The following is a 20,590-nucleotide window of genomic DNA, read 5'->3' on the forward strand; positions in this document are numbered from 1 at the left end:
GTCAATGCACAGCCCCAGTTTATATAAATAACGCCATTACTGTAGTAATAAGCCGGAAAGCGCTGAGATCACATACTTAGAGTCTGGAGGCAAGCGGAGCTGGGTGTGCAGCCTGAGCGAGGCTGCCATGTGCCAAATGTTGCTGTAAGGGCTGCAGCGCACGTGTGCAGCTCCAGCGCTCGCCAGGAGCAGCACAGCCGGGTGCAGGGGACCTGCGCTTGCATCTCCTTTTCTCTGCAGCTCAACTACATTTCTTTAGGGCCAGAAGAGACTACTAGATGACCCCATCTGGACCAGATGTATCCCTTTATCCTAATAATATTCCCCAAATCTTGCATCCAACCAAAACACCCTGTCCACATAGCACTCACCTTGTTCTGAAGACTTTGAGAGATGCAGTATCTAGCCCTTCCTTTGATAGCTCCTTCCAAAATGTGTGCATTTCCCATTTAAATGTGTCTGGCTTCATCCTATGGCAATTAACTCCTGTCACATCTTTCTCTGCCAATGGGCCAGCCAGAGCAAAGACGTAAAAACTTTGCAATGACTCCATGTGTCCGACTGATTTTCCCAATGGACATTGCAGGGATTTTTTTCCCACTGGCATCTGCAAGAGCTGGAACGAGCTCTGTATGTGGGATAATCATCGACTTCAGGTAATTTGGAGTCCTGGGCACACTCAGCATACCCCATGTAGGCAGAGGTGATGCCCAGATAGGAAAGCCATGATAAATTCCCCATTAACCTTTGACCGCCTCGCAGTCTTTGCTCACTGCTATATCTCCCCTGGGGCTTTATTCCAGTATTTCAAACCTCTGAAGAGTTTCAGACAGCCACAGAAATGGAGCCGACAGAGAAATATTTCCTTTTTCCCACCCCAAGTGTGCAATTTCTGCATAGGGCTCTTTGGGTCTGAGGTCCAGGTCAGGTCAAGACGAAGTTTGGGTGCGGGCCAGCTTTTCTGAACTTAAGATGTCACAGCTTGGATGTTTGCTACCTCGGGTGTGAGACACTCACACATTTGCCTCGAAGGGGTGGAGGTACTGGGCTTGACCTTGAAATCCCTGCTCTACTCCAGGCACTGGAGTTTGGCCATAAGTTCCAGGGACCCCAGAATTTCATTTTGCTAATTGCAGTTTGGCTCCTGGTGCAACTACGGCATTTGGCTCTAGCGGTGAAGAGATCAAAAATAGACCCATTTCACTAAGAAACAGAAACCTTTTCCAAACCATTTGAAAAATAATTCTTCTGCTAGATTCACAGCACCTATACAAAATATCAGACCAAGTTGTGGTGCAAAGGTAATTTTGTAATATTGCCTGTTTTGCCTTGCCAACACATATTCCTGATGTGCACTAACACACACTTATTCACACCCTCACACACACAGCCATCCTTCCCTTTGAAGCATAGGTTTACAGAACTCTATCATCTATTAACACAATTCCAGGCTTTTATTCCTTTTCTTCTGTAACTTTTATTACACAGCCACAGACATAGACATGCTCTGCCATCCTGTCTCATTTTGATACCATATTTGCCACTGATTGAAAATCACATAACACTTTTTATTTTCAGTGTCTGATAAAAGTTTTCAGTTTGAAAGGGGCCAACTGTACAAAGATTGTCCATGCGAAGTTTAAAAATGCTACACATAAACTGGCATGTAAGGCCAGGTTTGATCTGTAATGCAAATAAAATAAACAAATAAAAATCCTTTGATATTTGAAGCCCCATGGCTTTAAAAGTACAACTGCCTTCTGTATCACAGCCTGGCATGTACTTTTATATGCCTGTATGTGCATATATACATATATATACCCCTAAAATTAAAAACTTCCATGTTCAAAATAGGGTCAGTAGCTAATGGCAAGACTATGGTTTTCTTTAAGCACCCTCTATTCATGAGCGAAGATGAGTCCAAATCTTGTCCCACTGAAGAAAAACAAATTCAAAAATGAGCAGGACCTGGCTGAATTTATTTAGACTAAGGAAGACTTTGCAATACATGCAAGGCACAATCAAGCCCTAAAAATAAATGACATGCAGTAGGGCATGGGACACAGTGACTCTTAAGAGCACTTACAGGTACCCTGTGGAGGTAAAACAATTCCTCAAAAATGCAAAACCCACCCAGGAACAGCAGGCCAGCACAAGGCCCAGACAATATATACAGCCCCTCTTAAATAGGGCATAGGATGGTATTTTCCTAGGGGGGAAATTTTACACCAGTTTGGGTGCCCAACAGGAGATGCTCAAGAGGGAGCCGATACCCAAGGCAGGATGAAAACCCCACACTTTCTGCAAATCAAGATCTTTATGGCGTCTCACATGGCACATCCAAAACCAGAGCTGTCTTTTCAGTGCCACGGCTGGGAGCTGCAGCCGTGCTTGGCTGTTGCATCGTCCACGCTGGGTGGTTTACTGCAATGTTTGCCTTTGGAGACCTCTCTGTCAGCATCACTAGAGACTTCTATCTAAAGGCAGGAGCTTTAAAGGGCAGGAAGAAGCCACTCCTTCTGCTCGAGCCATCTGGCAATATGTAAAGTTTTTGGCAGCATGATACAACACTACGGAGCTGGATCACAAAGGGTAGAAGGCACCAGTGGAGAGCGTTATGCTCAGCGTGGAAGATTGTGCTGTATGGGAAATGGAAGATTGCTTCTCTTTTAATCCACTAACCCTCTTTCTGAGGGTCAGCAGTATAGCTGCCATTTGAAAAAGCGCTGTAAGACAGTCTCTTAGGATTTGCTTAGAGCTGAACCGTACAAAACCAGTGTTCACCTCCACCTTTGAAACTGGTATCAGGTATTTGAAACTGGTAACACCATGTGTTAGAAGCATCCTTTCACTGCAGCACCAGCTCGGAAAGCAGAGAAGGGCCACGGGCTTACAGGTGAATCCTGCCCTCTGTTATGCCTCTAATGCTGCTGAAACATGCGGTACCTTGGGCCGTACCGTGATGCAGTAAGTAGCTTCCCATAGGCATGAGACAGGAGATGTAGCCCTTAGTATCTCTCGTGGAAACATCCACTTACTGCCTTCTTAAAATAAAGGTGATGCACTTAGTGTATAGAGGCTTTTTAGGGTTTTTTTAATGAAATTACTCAATAAACTGCAGCCATTAAGAACTCCTGCCTAAATCATACCTTATATCTGAACAGAGCCCTCAGTGCTCACATTTAAGTCTCCCTGAAGCTGAGAGGATGTATAGAAAGATACCCATGACCTGAGTTTAGCTTTTATGGACTTCACAAATTTGTGTTAACAAAGTGTAATTGAACCCTCCTGCTGAAATAATTAGCAACGGGTTGCTTTATTATAACCTCTGCAGGAAGATCATTGCGAGGGACAGTCTTCCTGTAGCGATTATAACATGGTTTTCCTACTACAGCATACAGGAAAGCAGCAGTGTGCTACGCAGTGCTGTATCGCAACGTTGCCAGCTGGTAAACACCATGTGAGTAGGAAGGTCTCCCTCTTGTACTTCCTCTTCTTCCTCCTTCTCCTCCTCCTCCTCCTCCTTTTCCCCAGAGTTACTGGATGACGCCAGCCAGCACCAGCACAGTGGGCAGGGATGGAGCAATTGATCCAGGTGGCTAAGGCAAAAAAGGGACTTTTTGGAGCAGCTTGTATTGGTGAAGGAAAGCAGGCGCTTACATGCTTCGCTGAATCAGGGTCCCGTCTCACAGCGCTACGGCTGAGCAAACAGGGAACTGTTTGGTTTGCTGGTGATTCAAACAAGCCTGCAGAAAAATCACTGCAGGTCAACGCAGAGCAAATACCTTCGGAAACATTCAGAGAAAAGCAAAGCCGAAAGCATTGTTTTGTTTCAGATTAAATGAAGTGTTTCACTTTTAAATGGAGCAGCTAGTTTGTTAAAGAGCTCTTTTCCGAAGCAGGCTGGAGAAGGAAGTAATTTCAAACATAAAAATTGGCATGTTTCAAATTTTCAGGGTTTTTTTACCAGCAAACTTTAAGTGAAACCCAAGTGAACAGCAAACAGTTGCAGCATTGCTGAACTTGGCTTCTCTAAAGAAAATTTTGGCCACTAAAGGGTTGTGTGCCTCTCTGTGGCATGCAGCAGAATGAAAGTGTGAGCCCTCCTGGAAGGGAGCAGCTCCCCACGTGTTCTTACTGCACCCAACTCACCCTCCACTGGTTCCTTCAGCAGCTGCATTTACAAATGAAGTGTTTCACCTACATTTGATATTTTCCCCTCTCAAGCACCCTGAGGCCGAAGTTTATTTTACAGGCTCACAAATTACTATGTTTTGATTTATAAAATTTTCTTTTAAAAAGAAAACCGACTGCAGGTTTGTGCTTAAAAAACAAATGCAACCTCCTCCCCCTCCCCCCCCCCCCAAAAAATGCATAGTGAAACAGATTTCTCTGTGAGCGGAGAACTTTGCTACTGAAGATGGCAAGGGGTCCATGAGAAGTGATCTGACCACTGCAGACCCTCACAGCCAGAATACAAATGGTGGAAAAGGTCAGTTTCTGATGGAAAGGATGGCACCAGCAGTACCTGAGGTGATGTTAGGAGATTACACGTGGCTAGTGTAAAAAGGCATGGAGATGACCTCCAGGTTAGGAGAAGTACAGTTGGTCACATGCTACATTGAGCATATTCTGAGCATGGCATCTATAGAACCTGAAAAAAAAATCTTTATTTTCTTTGATCAAAAATACGTATAGAAATGCCTGTTTTGAGGAAAATATCATACATTTTTTCTTGTTTAACAAAATAAATTAAATATACATGACTTCTGTTTAAACTCTATATAGAATTACAAAGGTTTTATATTTGCAATTGGATTCATTTCCAGTCCATATAGGTATTTAATATGGTCCTTATTTATTTTCTCTTCTTTCTGTTTTGACTGTTGTTTGAACTGCAATAAAGTTGTGTCATTTCCAAAATGTTATCTGAGGGGAGGGGACAACCACACACAACCTAGGTGAATATTTCTCAAATGCGTTTTTTTCCTACAAGATTATTATTTCATTCTCTTTGTTTCTTACTCATTTTTCTAATGTTTTCACGTATTTTGCATTGATGTAGAAAATCCAGTAGCTTGTCACTGTGAGCCATCAGAGAAGGACAGCGTGTTTTGTTTTCTTCACCATCAGCAGTTCAATTATTATTATTATTAATTATTATTATTTCTTAAATATAAATATAAAGGTGTTCTGTACAATGTTCCTCTTTCCTTCTTTCTTTTTTCCTGGCAGTGGCACTGAGTCCTAGGACCAGGGGAGTTAGAGCACTTGCGGTTTGTTCTGCAGAACACCCCATGGGAAACACGATGCCTTCAACTTGAAGAAATTGAACCAACCAGCTTCATTCGCGTTTCAGATCAAATGACCATGATTGAGAAGCATTCAGTGTTTCATGTTGTGAATAGAAAGTAGTTTTTCCGACCCTCTTGTGTTATTTTTTTCCCCAGAAGAGGTGAATTGGTTATGTCTCCTGGTGCTTTGGCACGAAACCTCAGGTACTTCAGAGCTCGAATCACTCAGAGCGGGACAGGTCTGGGGGCTTCCCACCGAAACAAGTGATGTGCAGCAGGCACGGGAACAGCAGTGCCCATCCAGAAAAGCATTACAGTCACCTCTTGCTCTTCTTGTTCCTTTTAGCAACACAAGAAAGGAGGTGGTGGCTCACATCCCTATGTCCTGTCTCACTCGTCGCCACCTTGATTAAAAAATCTGGAAGTCTCTGCTGTTGGAGACGGCTGCCTCTCTGCTGAGATTTGGGGTTCCTTCATTATTCCTCGGCTACATCCTGATTGCAATAATAAAAAACAAAAATCTCTTTTCTCTCTCTGTCTTTCTCTATTATATATATATTTATATAGATAGATATAGATATATACACATATATATATACACACATACACACACGCATATACAATTATATATATATGTATATATATATTTAAAATTATATATATAATCTTTTCTGTCTGCTTTGCCTATCGCTGGCAGTGTGAGCTGACTTGGAGCAGTCTCTTCTGAGGTACCACGAGGAAAAGCCCGAACGAGCTACTGTACACGGCCGCCCTCTTAGCACTGGTACTGAATGTGCTGGTGCTGATGGACTTTGCCTTCCACGTGCGAGTGGGTGTGGGTGTGGATGTCCGTGTAAATCTTTGGGTACATTTTGGATGCCATGGCCGGGGCGAGTGCAGGTCCTTGGGACAGTAAATGCTGCTGCTGCGCAACGTATTCCTCATAGTTTATGGAGGAGATGCAGTCTTTGTCGGGGACCTGGGAGACGCAGATCCTGTCCCGGGGCTGCGGCCGGTGCACAGGGGCAGCAGCTGGAGGGGAGCAGGGTTTCTTCTTGGTCTGGCAAAGCCACAAGAGGATCGTCCCAAAAATGAAGACAGCTCCAGCAGGGATTCCGATGATCACGGGCCAGGGCAGGCTGCTCGCCGAGGAAGGGGGCACAGGTGCACTCGGAGGCTTGGGATCTGGACATTATGGCAGGGGAGAGAGAGAAAGAGTTAATTAAATGCAGGCAAAGTGGATTCAAAACAGATGTCACACTTGGGCTGGCTTTTGTACAGGCTGTCTGGCAACCCTGCCAGACCAAGTAACAAGGGAGAAATCAAGCCAGCACATGATGTTTGGTAACTGCTTTGCTTTTCAGTGCTCCTGGAAGGAAAAGCAACTCATTTTCTCTGGTTTAGGGGTCGGGACAGGAGTCTTTGGGGGATTTTTTAACTTTCTTATCCAAGCTTTAATGGATGCACTAGAGCCAGCCTGAGAGAGTTTCCTAACACCCTCACTCTGCGATGGAGTGGGCTTCGCTGCCCAGATTGGAGAACACAACACGGGACGTGTCAGTAATACCTCCATGTCAGCAGACCAGGAGGCACAATCGGGTGGTGCAGAGCCATGGCACGTTGCCCACTTGCCTCTGCTAGGTGTAGCTGTGTCTGTGTGGACTTAAGACACTCTTCAGCATTCCTGTCTAGCTATACTGGAGCTACTTAGCCGTGCTCTGCCATGGCAGGCAGCATGAATGTGGTGGCTTGGAGGGGTTGTCTTTGAGTTTCTTGTGTGGCTGGGAGGAAGGCTGAAGGATGGGAAAAACATGAGCTGGTGTCCCCTCCTTGGCACTCAAGCCACGGAGAACTGAAAGTTCACACGGCATTAGTGTGTCCAACTCCATATGGCAAATCTCCACCAGTGTCCTTGGAGCTGCCATTGGCTTTCCAAGGGCAGCATATTCAGCTACTGGAGGAGATGATAAGATGCTTCAGACAGCATCTTTCACACCTACCTCCCCTTTCCCCTCTTTGCTGTTGGCAGCCTGTATATCCCTGAGCAGCCAGTCCAGTTTCTCAGTCTGATTTCTTGATTTATAGACCCAAAAGGAGTCCTGGGGTAGGATCCTTGCTATCAAAATCCCCATCTAGATAGCTACCAGCTGGGATTTCCAAAGCCCTGAAAAATACCTAGGCACAGAATTCAGCTTGCAGGGAGACACTCAAGAAACTTTGAAAACCACATGCTATTCCAATTGCCCAGTGTGTTATGTTCAAACATACATCACTTGACTTTCAAGCCAAACTTCTTTAAGACACTAATGTCTTTTTCTCTCCTTGACAAATAATCCCACTGCTAGTTTGAAATTTTAAATATATACCAAGTGGTCTCTTTGAAGTCAGAAGGACCTATTCTGTTGAACTCAACAGACACAACTTTGATTCACCAACACTGGAAATTACAGAAAAATTTAGGCTGGAAGGGGAGTCTGGAGGTCATCTGGTCCAGCCCCCTGCTCAAAGCAAGACAGGATCAGAGAACTGATCCATCAGCTGACCACGAAAACAACAGTCTTCGTTTTGGTTGGGAGAAACAAAAGTGGTTTTATATTCATCCATGCTGTTCTCTGGAGCTGTCTATGTCAAATCTGGTAGGTTTACAAGCAAAATGGTGTTTTTCTAACTCATGGCCTTGCAATCACATCTTTGCCTCTGAGGGCAAGCTGGGTTCTCCTTCTCCGTCATTGCCAATAACAACAGGCCTGCAGGCTCTGGTTCTGGTATGAGGCCTCATTATAGTCCCATTTAAATCAATGGAAAGTCTCCCACTGATTTCAGTGGGAGCTGGATCAGACTCTCATAGTTCAGAAACTCCCAGAGGCTTTGAGTTATATACCACCCACGCAGCCTTTGCCTTGGGATTGACAGACTTTCTAGTTGGAGTTTAGTCCTAAATCTAAGTGATGCAGAAGAAGACGCCGAGAGCATTCTCTTGCTTGGCAACCCGCTGTCAATATCTAAATTCAAGCTAGTGACTCTCGATGGCTGCTGAGATGCAGAGCTTTGGCAATCAGTGAGCAGAAGAAGCCATGCTGCCTTAGTTACAGCAGTCATAAGATTTTCCCCACTACCCACACAGAAAACCAGTCCTAACAGCCTGGGAGAGTTAATGATCTCTGTCTTTCACTGGTGTCTTGACTGGAGATGCCCCATTAGACCTGACAGCTAAAATGTTCTGCTATCGGCTCCAGCTCCTGCACTCTTAGCTGTGTTGGCTTTGTGGTGGTGAAGGGAAGAAAAAGCAGTTAGATTGATTTTTGTCATAAAACTGGTGGATCTGAAGCTAGATTCACACAGCAAGATGAGGCATAAAGAAATGCCTTTTTCAATAAAAAATATTTATCAGGGCAGAACTGTCCAGTCAGGAGGCAAAGGAGCAAATGACAAAGCGAGGATGGTGTGTCTCAGACACACTTGATAGAGCCTCAGTTGGATGTGGCCACCAGCTCTGAGGCTTGCGGAGAGAAGGAAGCAGCTACGAGCTTGGTACAAGGGTCCCCAGGGAATCACTGGGTAAGAATTTAACTAAATAATAATTCTCTCTTTCACACTCGTTCCTTTCCTTTCCTTGTGACAAGGACAATTTTTATTCTTCTCTTATTTTATGGGCCTGTGTCATTGTTTCCTTTTACCAGCAAAAGCAATATAAAGAAGAGCAAGAGAAAGGAGAAAGTTGCAAACTGTGCTGCTATTCAGTTCCCCTCTCACGTCCTGCACCTTATCACTGAAGTGATGTACTGCCTGCAACTGCAGTATCCTTTCCCAGTTCCTCTTCCATACAGGAGACGATCATTCATTTTATTTCACCTTGCTGGAATCATTATCTTCCATGAAGGGAGAAAAGGAAACATCATCAAAAGGATTTCAGCAGGGGCTGATTTAAATCAGGGTTAATTTATTCCCTCATTCATTCTTATCAGAGCTGGGCTAGCCTAAATCAGCACAGCATCACAGAGGGCCATGGAGCCCAATAGGCATCAGCAGTTGTATTAATAAATACCATGATGCAGACTGTTGGTTCAGATGAGGGGAAAAAAGGCATAACTCACCTGGCAGGACTGTGAGAAAAGCACTGCGAAAGCTGTAGCCCATGGTGTTTGCCCCTAGGCAAATGTACATCCCTGCATCCTCTTCCTTGGCTCGAGTAATCATCAGTTTGTTCAAGTAGGAACCATCAGGACGGGACCAGACCTCCCCTGTGGGCAGCACAACAAACTTCTGTCCCCCGACGTCAATGGTTGAGTTGTACTTGCTCTCCGTGCCATACTCGACCCTTTTCAGCCACTGGATGACGGGTTTGACATCGCTGCGGACTTTGCACTGGAAGGATGTGGTCCCACCGTAGTCTACCGTCGTGTTGACAGGGTGCGTCCCTGTCAGGATGGGCTTGGACCTCGTCCTCTCTGCACACAAACACAGGGAGCTCAATGGAAAAAGGTGTTTGCCAATCTCATTAATTTGTGATTGCAGAAACATAGGAAAAAGGCGTAGGAGGGTTGCAAAATAATTGTCTAGTCCAACTCCCTGCCCCAAGGCAGGCTGAGATTTCTGCAAACCTCTCCTGATATAAATTTGCCCAGCCTCTGCCAAAGCCTCTAATGGTAGATGCTCTCCAGTCTCTCCAGACAACTCCTCCATTGTCTGAGGCTTAGCAAGTCTTTTCTCATGCCCAGTCTGAATCTTCCTGTTTCTAACAAGGAAGTTACTTATTCTATGTACATCACACCTGGAGAAAAGTTTGCTTTCCCTCTTAGACCTTATATTTTGGAAGATTTTCTTCAGCCCTCTCTTCTGTACACTGAACAACCCTCCTAACTGATAAGTAAACAGGGTCCTAAGAATCTCCTGTAGAAGGTTTTTCTGTCTTTGCTGTGTTTCTGCTCTCTCAGGTCACTCATGAAGCATTTATATTTGGGTACCCAGTTTGTGGTGGTATTACTTGACACCACACAAGTCAGACCTGGCCTTTCTGCTCCTTGGCAAGTATTGTAAATCCAGTCTGCACTACTGAATTTCCCCATTCCCTTGCTGTACGCTGCAGCTATGAGATGACAAAAGGGGCCATCCTTCCTTGTACTCCCACTTATCCCCATGTCTCAGGGACCATATCACAGAATAATGGGATCTTAATGATGTACCTTGACCTATAGGGTCAGAGGCTGCAGTGATCTTTCTTGAGTCTTGACCAGAGGAAGATAAATGGCCTGATACTAGCCCAAAAGTCCAAAACCCATTTCAGGATTAAATTTGGGTAATAGTATAGGTTGGAATACAAATGAAGTGGACTATTTCACTGTAAATATTCACTCGATATTGACCCTGATGATGTCTTATCAATGTTTATAACTATCTGAAGGGAGGGTGTAAAGAAGATGAAGCCAGACTTTTTTCAGTGGTGCCCAGTGACAGGACCAGAGGCAATGGGCACAAACAGAAACACAGGAGGATCCAAACATCAGGAAACACTTTTTTACTGTGAGGGTGACTGAGCACTGTCACAGGTTGCCCAGAGAGGTTGTGGCATCTCCATCCTTGGTGATATTCAAAAGCCATCTGGACATGGTCCGGGGCAAATGGATCTAGGTAACCCTCCTTCAGCAGGGGAGGTTGGACCAGATGACCTCCGGAGGTCCGTTATAACCCCAGCCATTCTGTGATTCTGTGATGCTGTGTCTCTTAGCACCATGTCTGGTAGGGTGCAATTTACAGGTGAATATGACAGAACCTTACGTATTCTCAGACACAACATCAGTTTTTTACCAGTTATTTACAAGTACATATCTATTGAGAGTCCACACCAGAACCACTGTGGCTACCCCCAGTATGGGGACAGTGAGGGGGGGCGAAAGACATGTTTCTTCTCGTTTCGTCTTCCCAAATGTTCCCTAAAGACAGACAAAATTGGTTGGGAAAAGGCCCCTTCTTTCATGGACCAATGGCAGTCTGTGGATATTGTGTCATCTTTTGTCTGGGAGTCCTTCAGGAGCTCTCTGTCATCTCTGTTGCTGGGCCTGGTAGCTGCCCATGGGGACTAAACTCTACTGGAAGTCATCCCATGTCATGTCATCCACTTCTGAGGGAGATGAGACCACAGGCACTACTGGTGAGGAAGATCTTCACTTCATCCTCACCTCCCTGCTTTCATTATTTCTTTCTTCAGTCTAATCGTACCCACACTCACTACGGAACAAATTTTTGTGGAGGAAGAGCTCAGAAGGCTTTTGCTTTTCTAGCCAATAACAAAATCTTTCCTTTCACACAATTTTTTTTGCCTCAAGTCTCAGCTAATGAAGGAAACAGGCTGCCCAGGGAAGTGGTAGAGTCACCATCCCTGGAGGTATTCAAAAAGCACGTAGACAAGGCACTTCAGGACATGGTTTAGTGGGCATGGTTGATGGCTGGACTCGATGATCTTAAAGGTCTTTTCCAATCTAAATGATTATATGATTCTATGAAACAAAATGGTAGGAAAGGAAATCAAGCACAAGAGGTTCACAAGACCATCCTTTCCAGCATGATCATAAGCCTTAGGTTGTGTCAACATCACATAAAGTCAAAGGAAAAATATATCCCTCATTCTGAGGAATGTTTGGATTTTTTTTTAGTGCTAGCATCAGAGAAATCAGTCACAGTTTCCAGACAAGGATGTACTGCAAACCTCTACCCTAGGTACAGAGAGAAATTATGGTATCACCGTGGGTGGTAACTGCTGGCAATCATCAACTGCTTTTGATGGAGAACACTGTTGGATTGAGCATGTAACAAAACAGCTCCCACCAGCACTGGCTTTGGGGTGACAGGAAGGAGCAATGGACCCTCTTTGAAACACTCAGGATACTTTCAATAATGAGGGCTCTAAAGATGTGCTTGGGAAACAAAAATACCACAGTGGTCCCTATAGGCTTTGCCTTGGGACTATGAGCAGGAATCACAGCTGGGGAGACCGTGACTCAGATAAGCAGGACTTAGGAGTGGAGGCTCGGGGGGGGGAAGAAAGGAGGAAATTGAATAAAACCTATAATGCTCCATAGAATGATGTTAAAAATAGAAAGATGTCTGAAAACTGCTTAATGCCCTTATCTCCTTGACTCTGGTTCCAGCTTTGGTTACTGTTTTCACTCCTAGCCAGCAAAAGCTAATGAAAACAAAGGTTACATACATCTTTAAGTTGATAAAAACCAAGATAAACAGGGACACAGAAAAAGGTTTGTTCCTGGTGCTGTCTGGTTTTGATGAAGTGAAAATGCCACAGCTGCCATTAGGATGGGGCTTGATTCATTTCCCTGTCTCTGCTCCTGGTTTTAGTGTAAACACATGTTTTTACTGTCTCCACACAGCTGCATCTTTATCAATCCCAGATGTCCAGCAGGTTTGTGCTTTCGGAGCCCAACAGAGCTCCCCACATGTGCTTTTAATTCCTGTGATTCTAGAGAAAGGACTTATCAGAGAACAGATCTTTACCTTTAAGAACAATCTTTCACACTGGGATAAACTTTCTCATGCTAAAATGTATGCACAAACAACATGCTTTCCATGTGGCTGAAAACAGCCCTCCATGCCCTTGCTCCTCATTAATGAAGGCTATTCAGTCTTCCTTGCACTCACCTCATCTTCTCCACTTTCTCGAGTTGGCTGCTCTGTAATCATTTCCATGACAACTTATGACAATGTCATAGACAAAGCACAATGATTTAAGAATAAGAGCTCTTCTCTGGTAGACTTAGGTAGGATTTTAGTATAATTATCTTCAGTAATAATAGGGGAAACAGGAGATTAGAGACCAAGAATCAGAATAGCTAGATAGTAAGAAGAGCAATTTACCCCACCACAATGCAGGGTAATCCCCCACAGCTCATCTTCTAAAGGTTGAATCTCTAAAGCTATGTAGGCATCTAAAGATACAGACAGGACCCTAGCGGGATTTTTTTCTCTTTTTAGTATCTCATTTGTACCCACCTGAACCTTTAGATGGCAAAATGTTTTTTAAAATCTGGCCCTAAAGCCTTGTGTGGTTAATCACTCTAGTCATAAGATTTCTGCTGATTCCCTTGGGAGACTTTTCTAACGAAGTGGGCCTCCTATTACAGCTATCTAGACTAAATTTTCAATTGATTGGTTTCACCCTATTATCACTCTGATACAGTAATCTGGGCCATCCTAATTATTTCCACACCTCCTCTATGGTACATGAAAAAGCTTTCTCAGTTAGTTCTCTGTCTGTCCTTGATTTGGGTCTGTTGGTAGCATAAGATTGAACTGGGCAATGGTGAACTTTTACCATGCAGGTGCCCGTAGAGATGACTTTCCCAAGTATCTCTCCTCATTTCAGCTAATAAATTGCATTGTTGCTACTCTGTCTTGCCCAGGTGTTAGGTTTACTCTAGAGTTTCAGTAATGTTTTCTCTGCTTCTGCTGATGCTTTTAACACTTCCCCATTTCTGTGTCCAGCTATCGGCACTGCACACTTGCCATCATGCTCTCTTTACTCAGCCAGCCCCATTCTCAAAGCTCCCTCCCTGCCTTTCCACCCCAGAGGCTGCACTTACGGATTACTTCAACTTTGTACGTTGCATTGATTTCTCCAACTTTGTTAAACACTCGGCAGGTGTATTTCCCGCTGTCCTCTGGCTTCAGGTTCTTCAGGTTCAGCGTCCACTTCTTCTTCTTGTTCTCCCCAATCTCTTGGGGCGTGAGGGGCTTATTGTCCTTCAGCCACGTGATGTCAGGCCGCGGGTTCCCGCTGGCCACACACTTCAGGCGGATGGAGCTGCCGACAGGACGGGCGATCACTCTCCGTCTCATCTTGGCAGGTTGTGTGAACCTGGGCCGGGCTGCAAAAGGCATGAAAAATTGACTGTGGTGAGCAAAGGACTTGCAAAGAAGGATACTCCTGTCAAATGTTACGGCCAAATCTGCTTGAGATGCACCCGGCAGCCCCATGCGTACAAGTGTATCGCTCTCTCTCATATCAGCTCAAAGTGATTTCCTTAGAAAGGAGACACCACCCAGCCTGATATATTTGAATGTCTACTGGACTGCTATGGCCACCACATTAGCCTTCTACACAGCACAAACCTGGAATTTCTCAGTGTCCATAAGGCAACTGCGTCAGACAATCTCACAAAATAATACCCAAATCACGCTATTGTAGCTGAAGGCAAAATGTGGCCACATAATCACATTATAATTGTTACCATATTCCATGCCACAAATGCAAGCCCTTAGCCAAGACCAAAGCAAAACCTCAGATTCCTGTCAGGCTGACCATTTTCTCAATCTTTTGCTGGTCACTTGAAGCTTCATTTTCTGAAGATGTTTTGCTCCTTAGTTCTCACTGGCTTTAATGGGACTTAAGAAGAGTCAACATCTTTTCAATATGTAGAAAAGCCTTAGAAGTGTACCAGACTTTTGCACATTGATCTGAACTTAAATGTATGCAATTCATTCAACACTAATTTATGAAGCATTCACGCTGAAAGGCCCGAAGAAGCAAACAAGCAAATGGAAAGACCCAATAAAAAAAACCTTGAGTTTGTTATTAGAAGATACCCCATGCCAGTCCATCCCCAAAAAATGGAGAAGCTGAAGCAATAGCTGCTGGTGGACAGAATCATGGGTTAAGATAGTCACCTTGCCTTAGCAAGGAAATCATCAATATGTCTAACAGCAGTAACAAGAACACTAGAGAAACGCAAGGTGCCCACCTGACAAAATCTAAAACTTACACCCTCAACTGCACCTAACTTTAATTCAGAATATGTCAGAATTCCAGAGGGAAAAGAGGTCGCACCTTTACACCCTGGTAGCTTTATTGACATTGCAGAGAGTTTTCCTGTGAAGTAATGAATTGGTCTAACTAATCAATAAAAAGAAAAAGATCTTTGTAAAAACTTTTAAGACAGTTGAAACAATAGAACATGATCTGTTGCAAGGCAACAGCTTGTCTAACAGTATCCTGCAATGCAGAATTCAAAAGAAATTACAAATTTCTCACAGTTACTTTTAATTATGCAACGCCAGTCCAGGGACACTTCTAACTGCAGTCTCCTGCTGAGATTAACACCAGTCCTGACTCCCACTTGGCACTCTCCCCCTACGTCCAAAATACTCCTGCCAAATTCACCTGTCATCTTTCTTTATTTTGGCAGAGTCAGTTTCTCCTCTGAGTCCATTCAGCGTTTCCACAACAGGTCTCTCCCTCTGCTTTTAAACCCTGTTTCTTGCCTACCATGATCTTACTCTTCAGCCCCATAGGGCAGTCACCCTGCATTTTTGCACTCCCCCGGTAAATCCTCCCCGATCTTTTTCTTGGGAAATAAAAGAAATAGGTAATGAGTAGCCTGCTCTGTGGCACACTGGGTTGGATTATGCCCATCAGCCGTTGGCCTTCACCAATGGCAACTGGAAAGCCACAACCTCTGTAGCATATAACACACCAAAGCAAGCTGAGAACATTGTGCTTCAGGTATCAGGGAAGTTAGCTATAGGACAGCATGGTGGGACTCTATACTAGAGAGCCAGCCCTGCTGCCAGGGCTGAGGACCAGAAGCTCTGGGATGTACATTATAGCGGACCTTTGCTGGATGGAGGAGGTCTGCAACCTCCTCCCTCCAAGCATTGGGGACTGGCAGCCATTGCCATCCGAGGACTGTGAACATATCCCTTAGTCCTCATCCCGCTGCAGCCTTGCCCAACATCCCTCCCTCTCAGAAGAAGACACCCTTCGGCATACCCCTCTCTTGACAGTCCTTTTCTGTAGGGGAAACCATCTGCCTCCACAGCCTTCCTTTGCCCCCCGTGGCTGTCATTTTGGGTCTCAGCCATTTCATGTTATTTCAAACTCCTGCTCAGAAATGCTTTACTCTCCGTACAGAGGCTTTCATGTGTAATCTAATGAACCGGAGCAACTCCGACACCGAAAGTCTTTGCCATGACAGCTGAGCAGCAAGTGTGACATACTAACCCACTCCACAGGTCGTGGTGTGTAAATTGCTGGGTATTCCCTTGGGGGTCTGCTGCAAGAGGAGGCCGCCTCCCAGCAAAAACAATCACCCTCCCAGAGAGACAATTAACCCTGTCAGAGCTGCACTTTGTGAGCAATGACATGCCGAAGTTTAAGTCTGAGCCGAGGGAGACGTGCTGATAAGGGCTGTCATTGTGGAAATTGAGTAAATGTCTGCAAGGTGCATGGAGAGGTTAAGAACCAGCCGTGAAATGGGTCTAAACAGTTGTCCTCTAATATGGCAGTAATTTACTCCGAGACCAGGAACTGCAGGTCCAGGTAGGGGTAGATACTTGCCGGATGGGATTCCTGGGCTGGGACTAACATAGGAAAGAGCAGGTTGGAGACAGGACGGTCACATTGCCCGTGCAGAGCGAACAGTCAAGTGAGTGACTCTAGGCTCGCACCTTCCCTTACCTCTTCGCTGCCTCCACAGCAATATTTCAGAAGGACTTGGTGGTGTCCCTGCTCATGACGGGCATTGCAAGACAGAAACTCTCTTTCCTCCCCCAAAAACAGGACTATAACATTTCTGGTTTTCCTCCCACTGCGACTCCCATGAATCTGTTAGGAGTTTTGCATTCAATCCTCATACATTGTTGCCCAGATACATACTAAACTACAGGTAAAGCTAAACTTCTTTGGCTCTTTCTGTCTTTCTTTCTTCTTCTGTTTAAAGAAGGTTAAGTGATTATGTGGTCTCAAAAGCTACTCCAGGCTGTGTGCAATATGCTGAAACCAGATGCCATTTACACAGTCCTGAATGTTTCCTTGACAAAAGCCTGAATTGGACAAGTTTAGAAAAGCCAGTTAACAAAAAAGGAGAGAGACACACACACACAGGAGAGAAAAAGAGACCCAGCAAGCACAAAGGAGAAAGAGGGAGAAGCAGCAGTGTGAGAGAGAGGCAGAAAAAGTCTCTTTTGAGTTGGTGCTAGTAAATGTCTGTCCCCAAATCTGTACCATTTACAGAAGTTTTGCTTGTTGGAGTGCCAGCGAAGGCCATTACAAAGTGTCTCTGTGTTATTTAAACTTCACATGCTTGTTCTCCACATCACTTGGCGTTTGCTTCATAAACATGAACCGCACATTTGTACAGTATAAATTATGCCACACACAAGAGCAAGGGAAAACACAAGTGGATGGGGACAAAGAGACAGTGTTGTGTACGGGTTCCTTGCTGAAATGCTGTTTACCATGAAGATTTGTTCAAGCTAATGAAAATTAAATGAAACAGAAGGCTGTTGGCACAAAGACATGGGAAGGAATTCAGCGGTCTCCTCTCCCTGTGGGACACCTCGAGGTGCATGGATTAGTCCCAGAGGGTCCTGTCAGAAGTTGCTCATACGAAGTGAGGTGGTTAGCTAGAACATGTAGTCTGCTGTGATCCACCACAATTACCTCCACATAGTGATGGTCAGTACCACTTCAAGCTTTCATAATACTTATACAAAAAAGTGTCATGATACGACTAAGTATTGAAATACTTTCAATTACTCTGGATAAGAGCTCAGTCAGTTGTGGGAAGATGTGGATGGGGGTATCTATCTTTCCCCACATAAGCTCCCTGCTCTTAGAGGGGGCAGGACCTCTTCCCATTGATACCACTTAATGATGGTAGTTGGAAAATAAAGTGGAGCTTTTTTTTACCATACCTCTCCTCTCCCACTTCTCTAGGGCCCAGGACTCTGCAAAAAAGAACTGCTCCTTCACCCATCATCCTCCAGAGACCTGCAGACGTACACTGACCCTCCCTGCACACCAGCTCACACCAGCAATTTGCTGGTGAACACGGCTGGCTGGAAAAGTCTTGGAGGGGTGTGTGGCCTGCCCCAGCCATTTCCCTGCTTGGGGAGAGGAGACAGGAGGGAGGGAAAGGGGAGAAAACAGAGGTGCAGGAAAACTCTGCAGCACAAAGAAGGACTGGGCCAGGGCAGTACAGAGTAAGGCACAATCTGAGATTGCCAATGCCTAATGATTTTAGTAGTGCTTACATCTTTTTTCATAATATTACTGTTGTATTGATCCATCATCCACCAGCTCTACCAGGAGCACATCTGCCATGGCATTCAATGTCTGCTCCTATCTACACCCGGGTAATGAAGTGTGGAGAGATGGCAGTTTTTCTTGCTAGCTGCTGAATCCCTCCTGAAGGACTTCTGACCTGTATTTTATCTAAGGCACCCTTTCTCTAGCTCCAAAACGTTGTTGTCCTTTTCCAGAATGAGTGGAGGTTACCTTCCTCTCCCAGAGCAAGCTCAGTCTCAGACAAATCTGTAATTTAAGGCTATTACGGCACTGCCTCCTCCAGGTGTGTCCTGGACTACACCACATCCCACCACATCCCTCGTTTGTCAGCTCCTGAAGAAAACTGGCCTCAGCTCAAGTGATGGGGACTCATACGGTGAAAGCTTGACAGGTTCCACCCCTACCATTGCTATGAGGTTACTCCCTGGCCACGAATGTGGTACAAAGCCATCTCTGTATTATAAAATTAAAAGGAGGGATGTACTACAAGAGTAAAATGGAAATGCTGTGCTTCATTCCCTCGAGGTCATAAACTCACATAGCACTCCTGTCAGTAATGGCCAAAAGATGTTTGGCATCAGCCTGACAACTTATTGTCCTTCAAGGAGTGCTTGGACCAAACTTTGGACGGGCAAGTCTTGCGGTGATTCAGAACCTGTTCCAAGTGAGATTTTAGCAGTTCCCCAAAGCTCTGCAACAGCATCAAAATCCTATGCTTGAACAGTCCAGGGCTTAGAGAAGTTCATGCAGGTGTCTAAAAGAGAGGGTAAGCTTAAAAAATACTCAGTTTTGGCCTAATGCTAATTCTCCCGAAGTGAAGTCAGACCTCCCATTTGCCCTCAGTGGGAGCAGTGTTATGTTGGCACCGAATGCTTTTGGAAATATTGCTGTAAAAGTCAATATGCCTTTTATAGAGAGTCTATGAAAGCTATAATAGCTGCACATGCAAAAGAAAGTCACTGCCCAGAAAAACAAATGCAAGGGAGAACCATGCTGGGGTATATGGCAGGGGGCCCTAGACCGGACCACGGGCTGCATTTTGCAGAAGGACCCTTGGATGGGATCCATTCACACTGACATGTTCAGCTGACATTCTGTTTATTATTTGACCATCTGTAGGGAGAACTCACTCCAGTCGCTCTGCCTTTCCTTTCCGTCAGCAACTGAGAAACGTGCTGCGTGAACAGCACTGAACCAAGAACTGAGGAAAACCAAAAAAACATACACTGCTCCTTACCCCATTGCTTCCCAGAATGATCTTCATATTCTCCATTGGAGCCTTCAGGTACATGGCTATCCTTTCCTAAACTGGCATCATCTGCAAAAGAAAGGAAAGGGAAGATGTTAAGAAGGTCTCCTGCAGCGCAGCAGTACGATAACAAGAGTTTGCATTTCCTCCTGGAGGCACCATACAGCTGAAACACACTCAGCATACATTTGGCATCCACATCCTGGCACTTACAGCCTGGCCAGTTTAATGAACAATTTAGTTTGCTGCTTTATGAGCTTTTCGGCAGGCTACCAAAGCAATGGGAGATTAATCAATGTTTCCATTTATAGCCGACAAAAGCCTCTTTGTTTATGTTTACAGGTTGCTGTTCCCTAGGAGGAGCTGATCTGTTGTACCTTCTATGCAAATAAAGGTATAAATCAAAATTACAGATAATTAAACCTAGGAGGTGGGGGAAGACTTATGTGATCAGTCACACAGAGCACAAGCAGTGGAATTTGGGCCACTAACTTGCCTTTCAGCTTCCACACAAAATCAGGAAAGCAAGTAGGTCTGGGGTCAAATGAGCCCTCAAGGGATGCTGAATGCAAAGCTATGGCTGGAAGCAATATTGAGTTGAAAAGCTGTTTGTGTTTGTTTTTTTTTTTTTTAATTAAGACCACCCATCCACCTGTATTGACAGCACACCACTTTGTCCCTTATTACTCTAGTTGTCTATACCTCTACCACAGAGCAGCATCAAGGTCTCAGCTCTGTGCCCTGTACCACCAGGAGAAATAGAAATCACCAGAAGGCGAAACCCCCTCCTCCAGCAACTGCCACCTCAAATTGCTGCTGTGATATGGCCACCCTCAAGGTCTCCCTGTGGGCTGAGGGAGCAGGAGAATGCCCTGAGCCTCCTTCTGCAACCTGGGTGATGCTGGTGGCCTCACACCTCTGCAGCGCCCAGATGTGAATTTTTTTCCTCCTCTAGTAACAGCCCAAGATCTA

The 20,590-nt window shown here is 44.9% G+C and overlaps 1 protein-coding gene across 4 annotated transcripts in view; it reads right to left on the bottom strand.

The window, feature by feature from the left end:
- Positions 1–1,958: 1,958 nt before the first annotated feature.
- Positions 1,959–20,590, bottom strand: part of FGFRL1 (fibroblast growth factor receptor like 1) — a 183,695-nt gene continuing 165,063 nt past the window's right edge. For all 4 annotated transcript variants that reach the window (XM_069795826.1, XM_069795833.1, XM_069795842.1 and 1 more), the window contains 4 exons: positions 19,607–19,687; positions 13,886–14,170; positions 9,389–9,742; positions 1,959–6,479 (listed from right to left, as the gene is read on the bottom strand). In XM_069795826.1, coding sequence (XP_069651927.1) covers positions 6,070–6,479; positions 9,389–9,742; positions 13,886–14,170; positions 19,607–19,687 — 1,130 coding nt within the window. In that variant the 3' untranslated portion in view covers positions 1,959–6,069. The remainder of the gene's footprint in view (positions 6,480–9,388; positions 9,743–13,885; positions 14,171–19,606; positions 19,688–20,590) is intronic.

Source organism: Haliaeetus albicilla, chromosome 1, assembly GCF_947461875.1.
Source record: "Haliaeetus albicilla chromosome 1, bHalAlb1.1, whole genome shotgun sequence".
In the NCBI taxonomy this organism is placed as follows: domain Eukaryota; kingdom Metazoa; phylum Chordata; class Aves; order Accipitriformes; family Accipitridae; genus Haliaeetus; species Haliaeetus albicilla.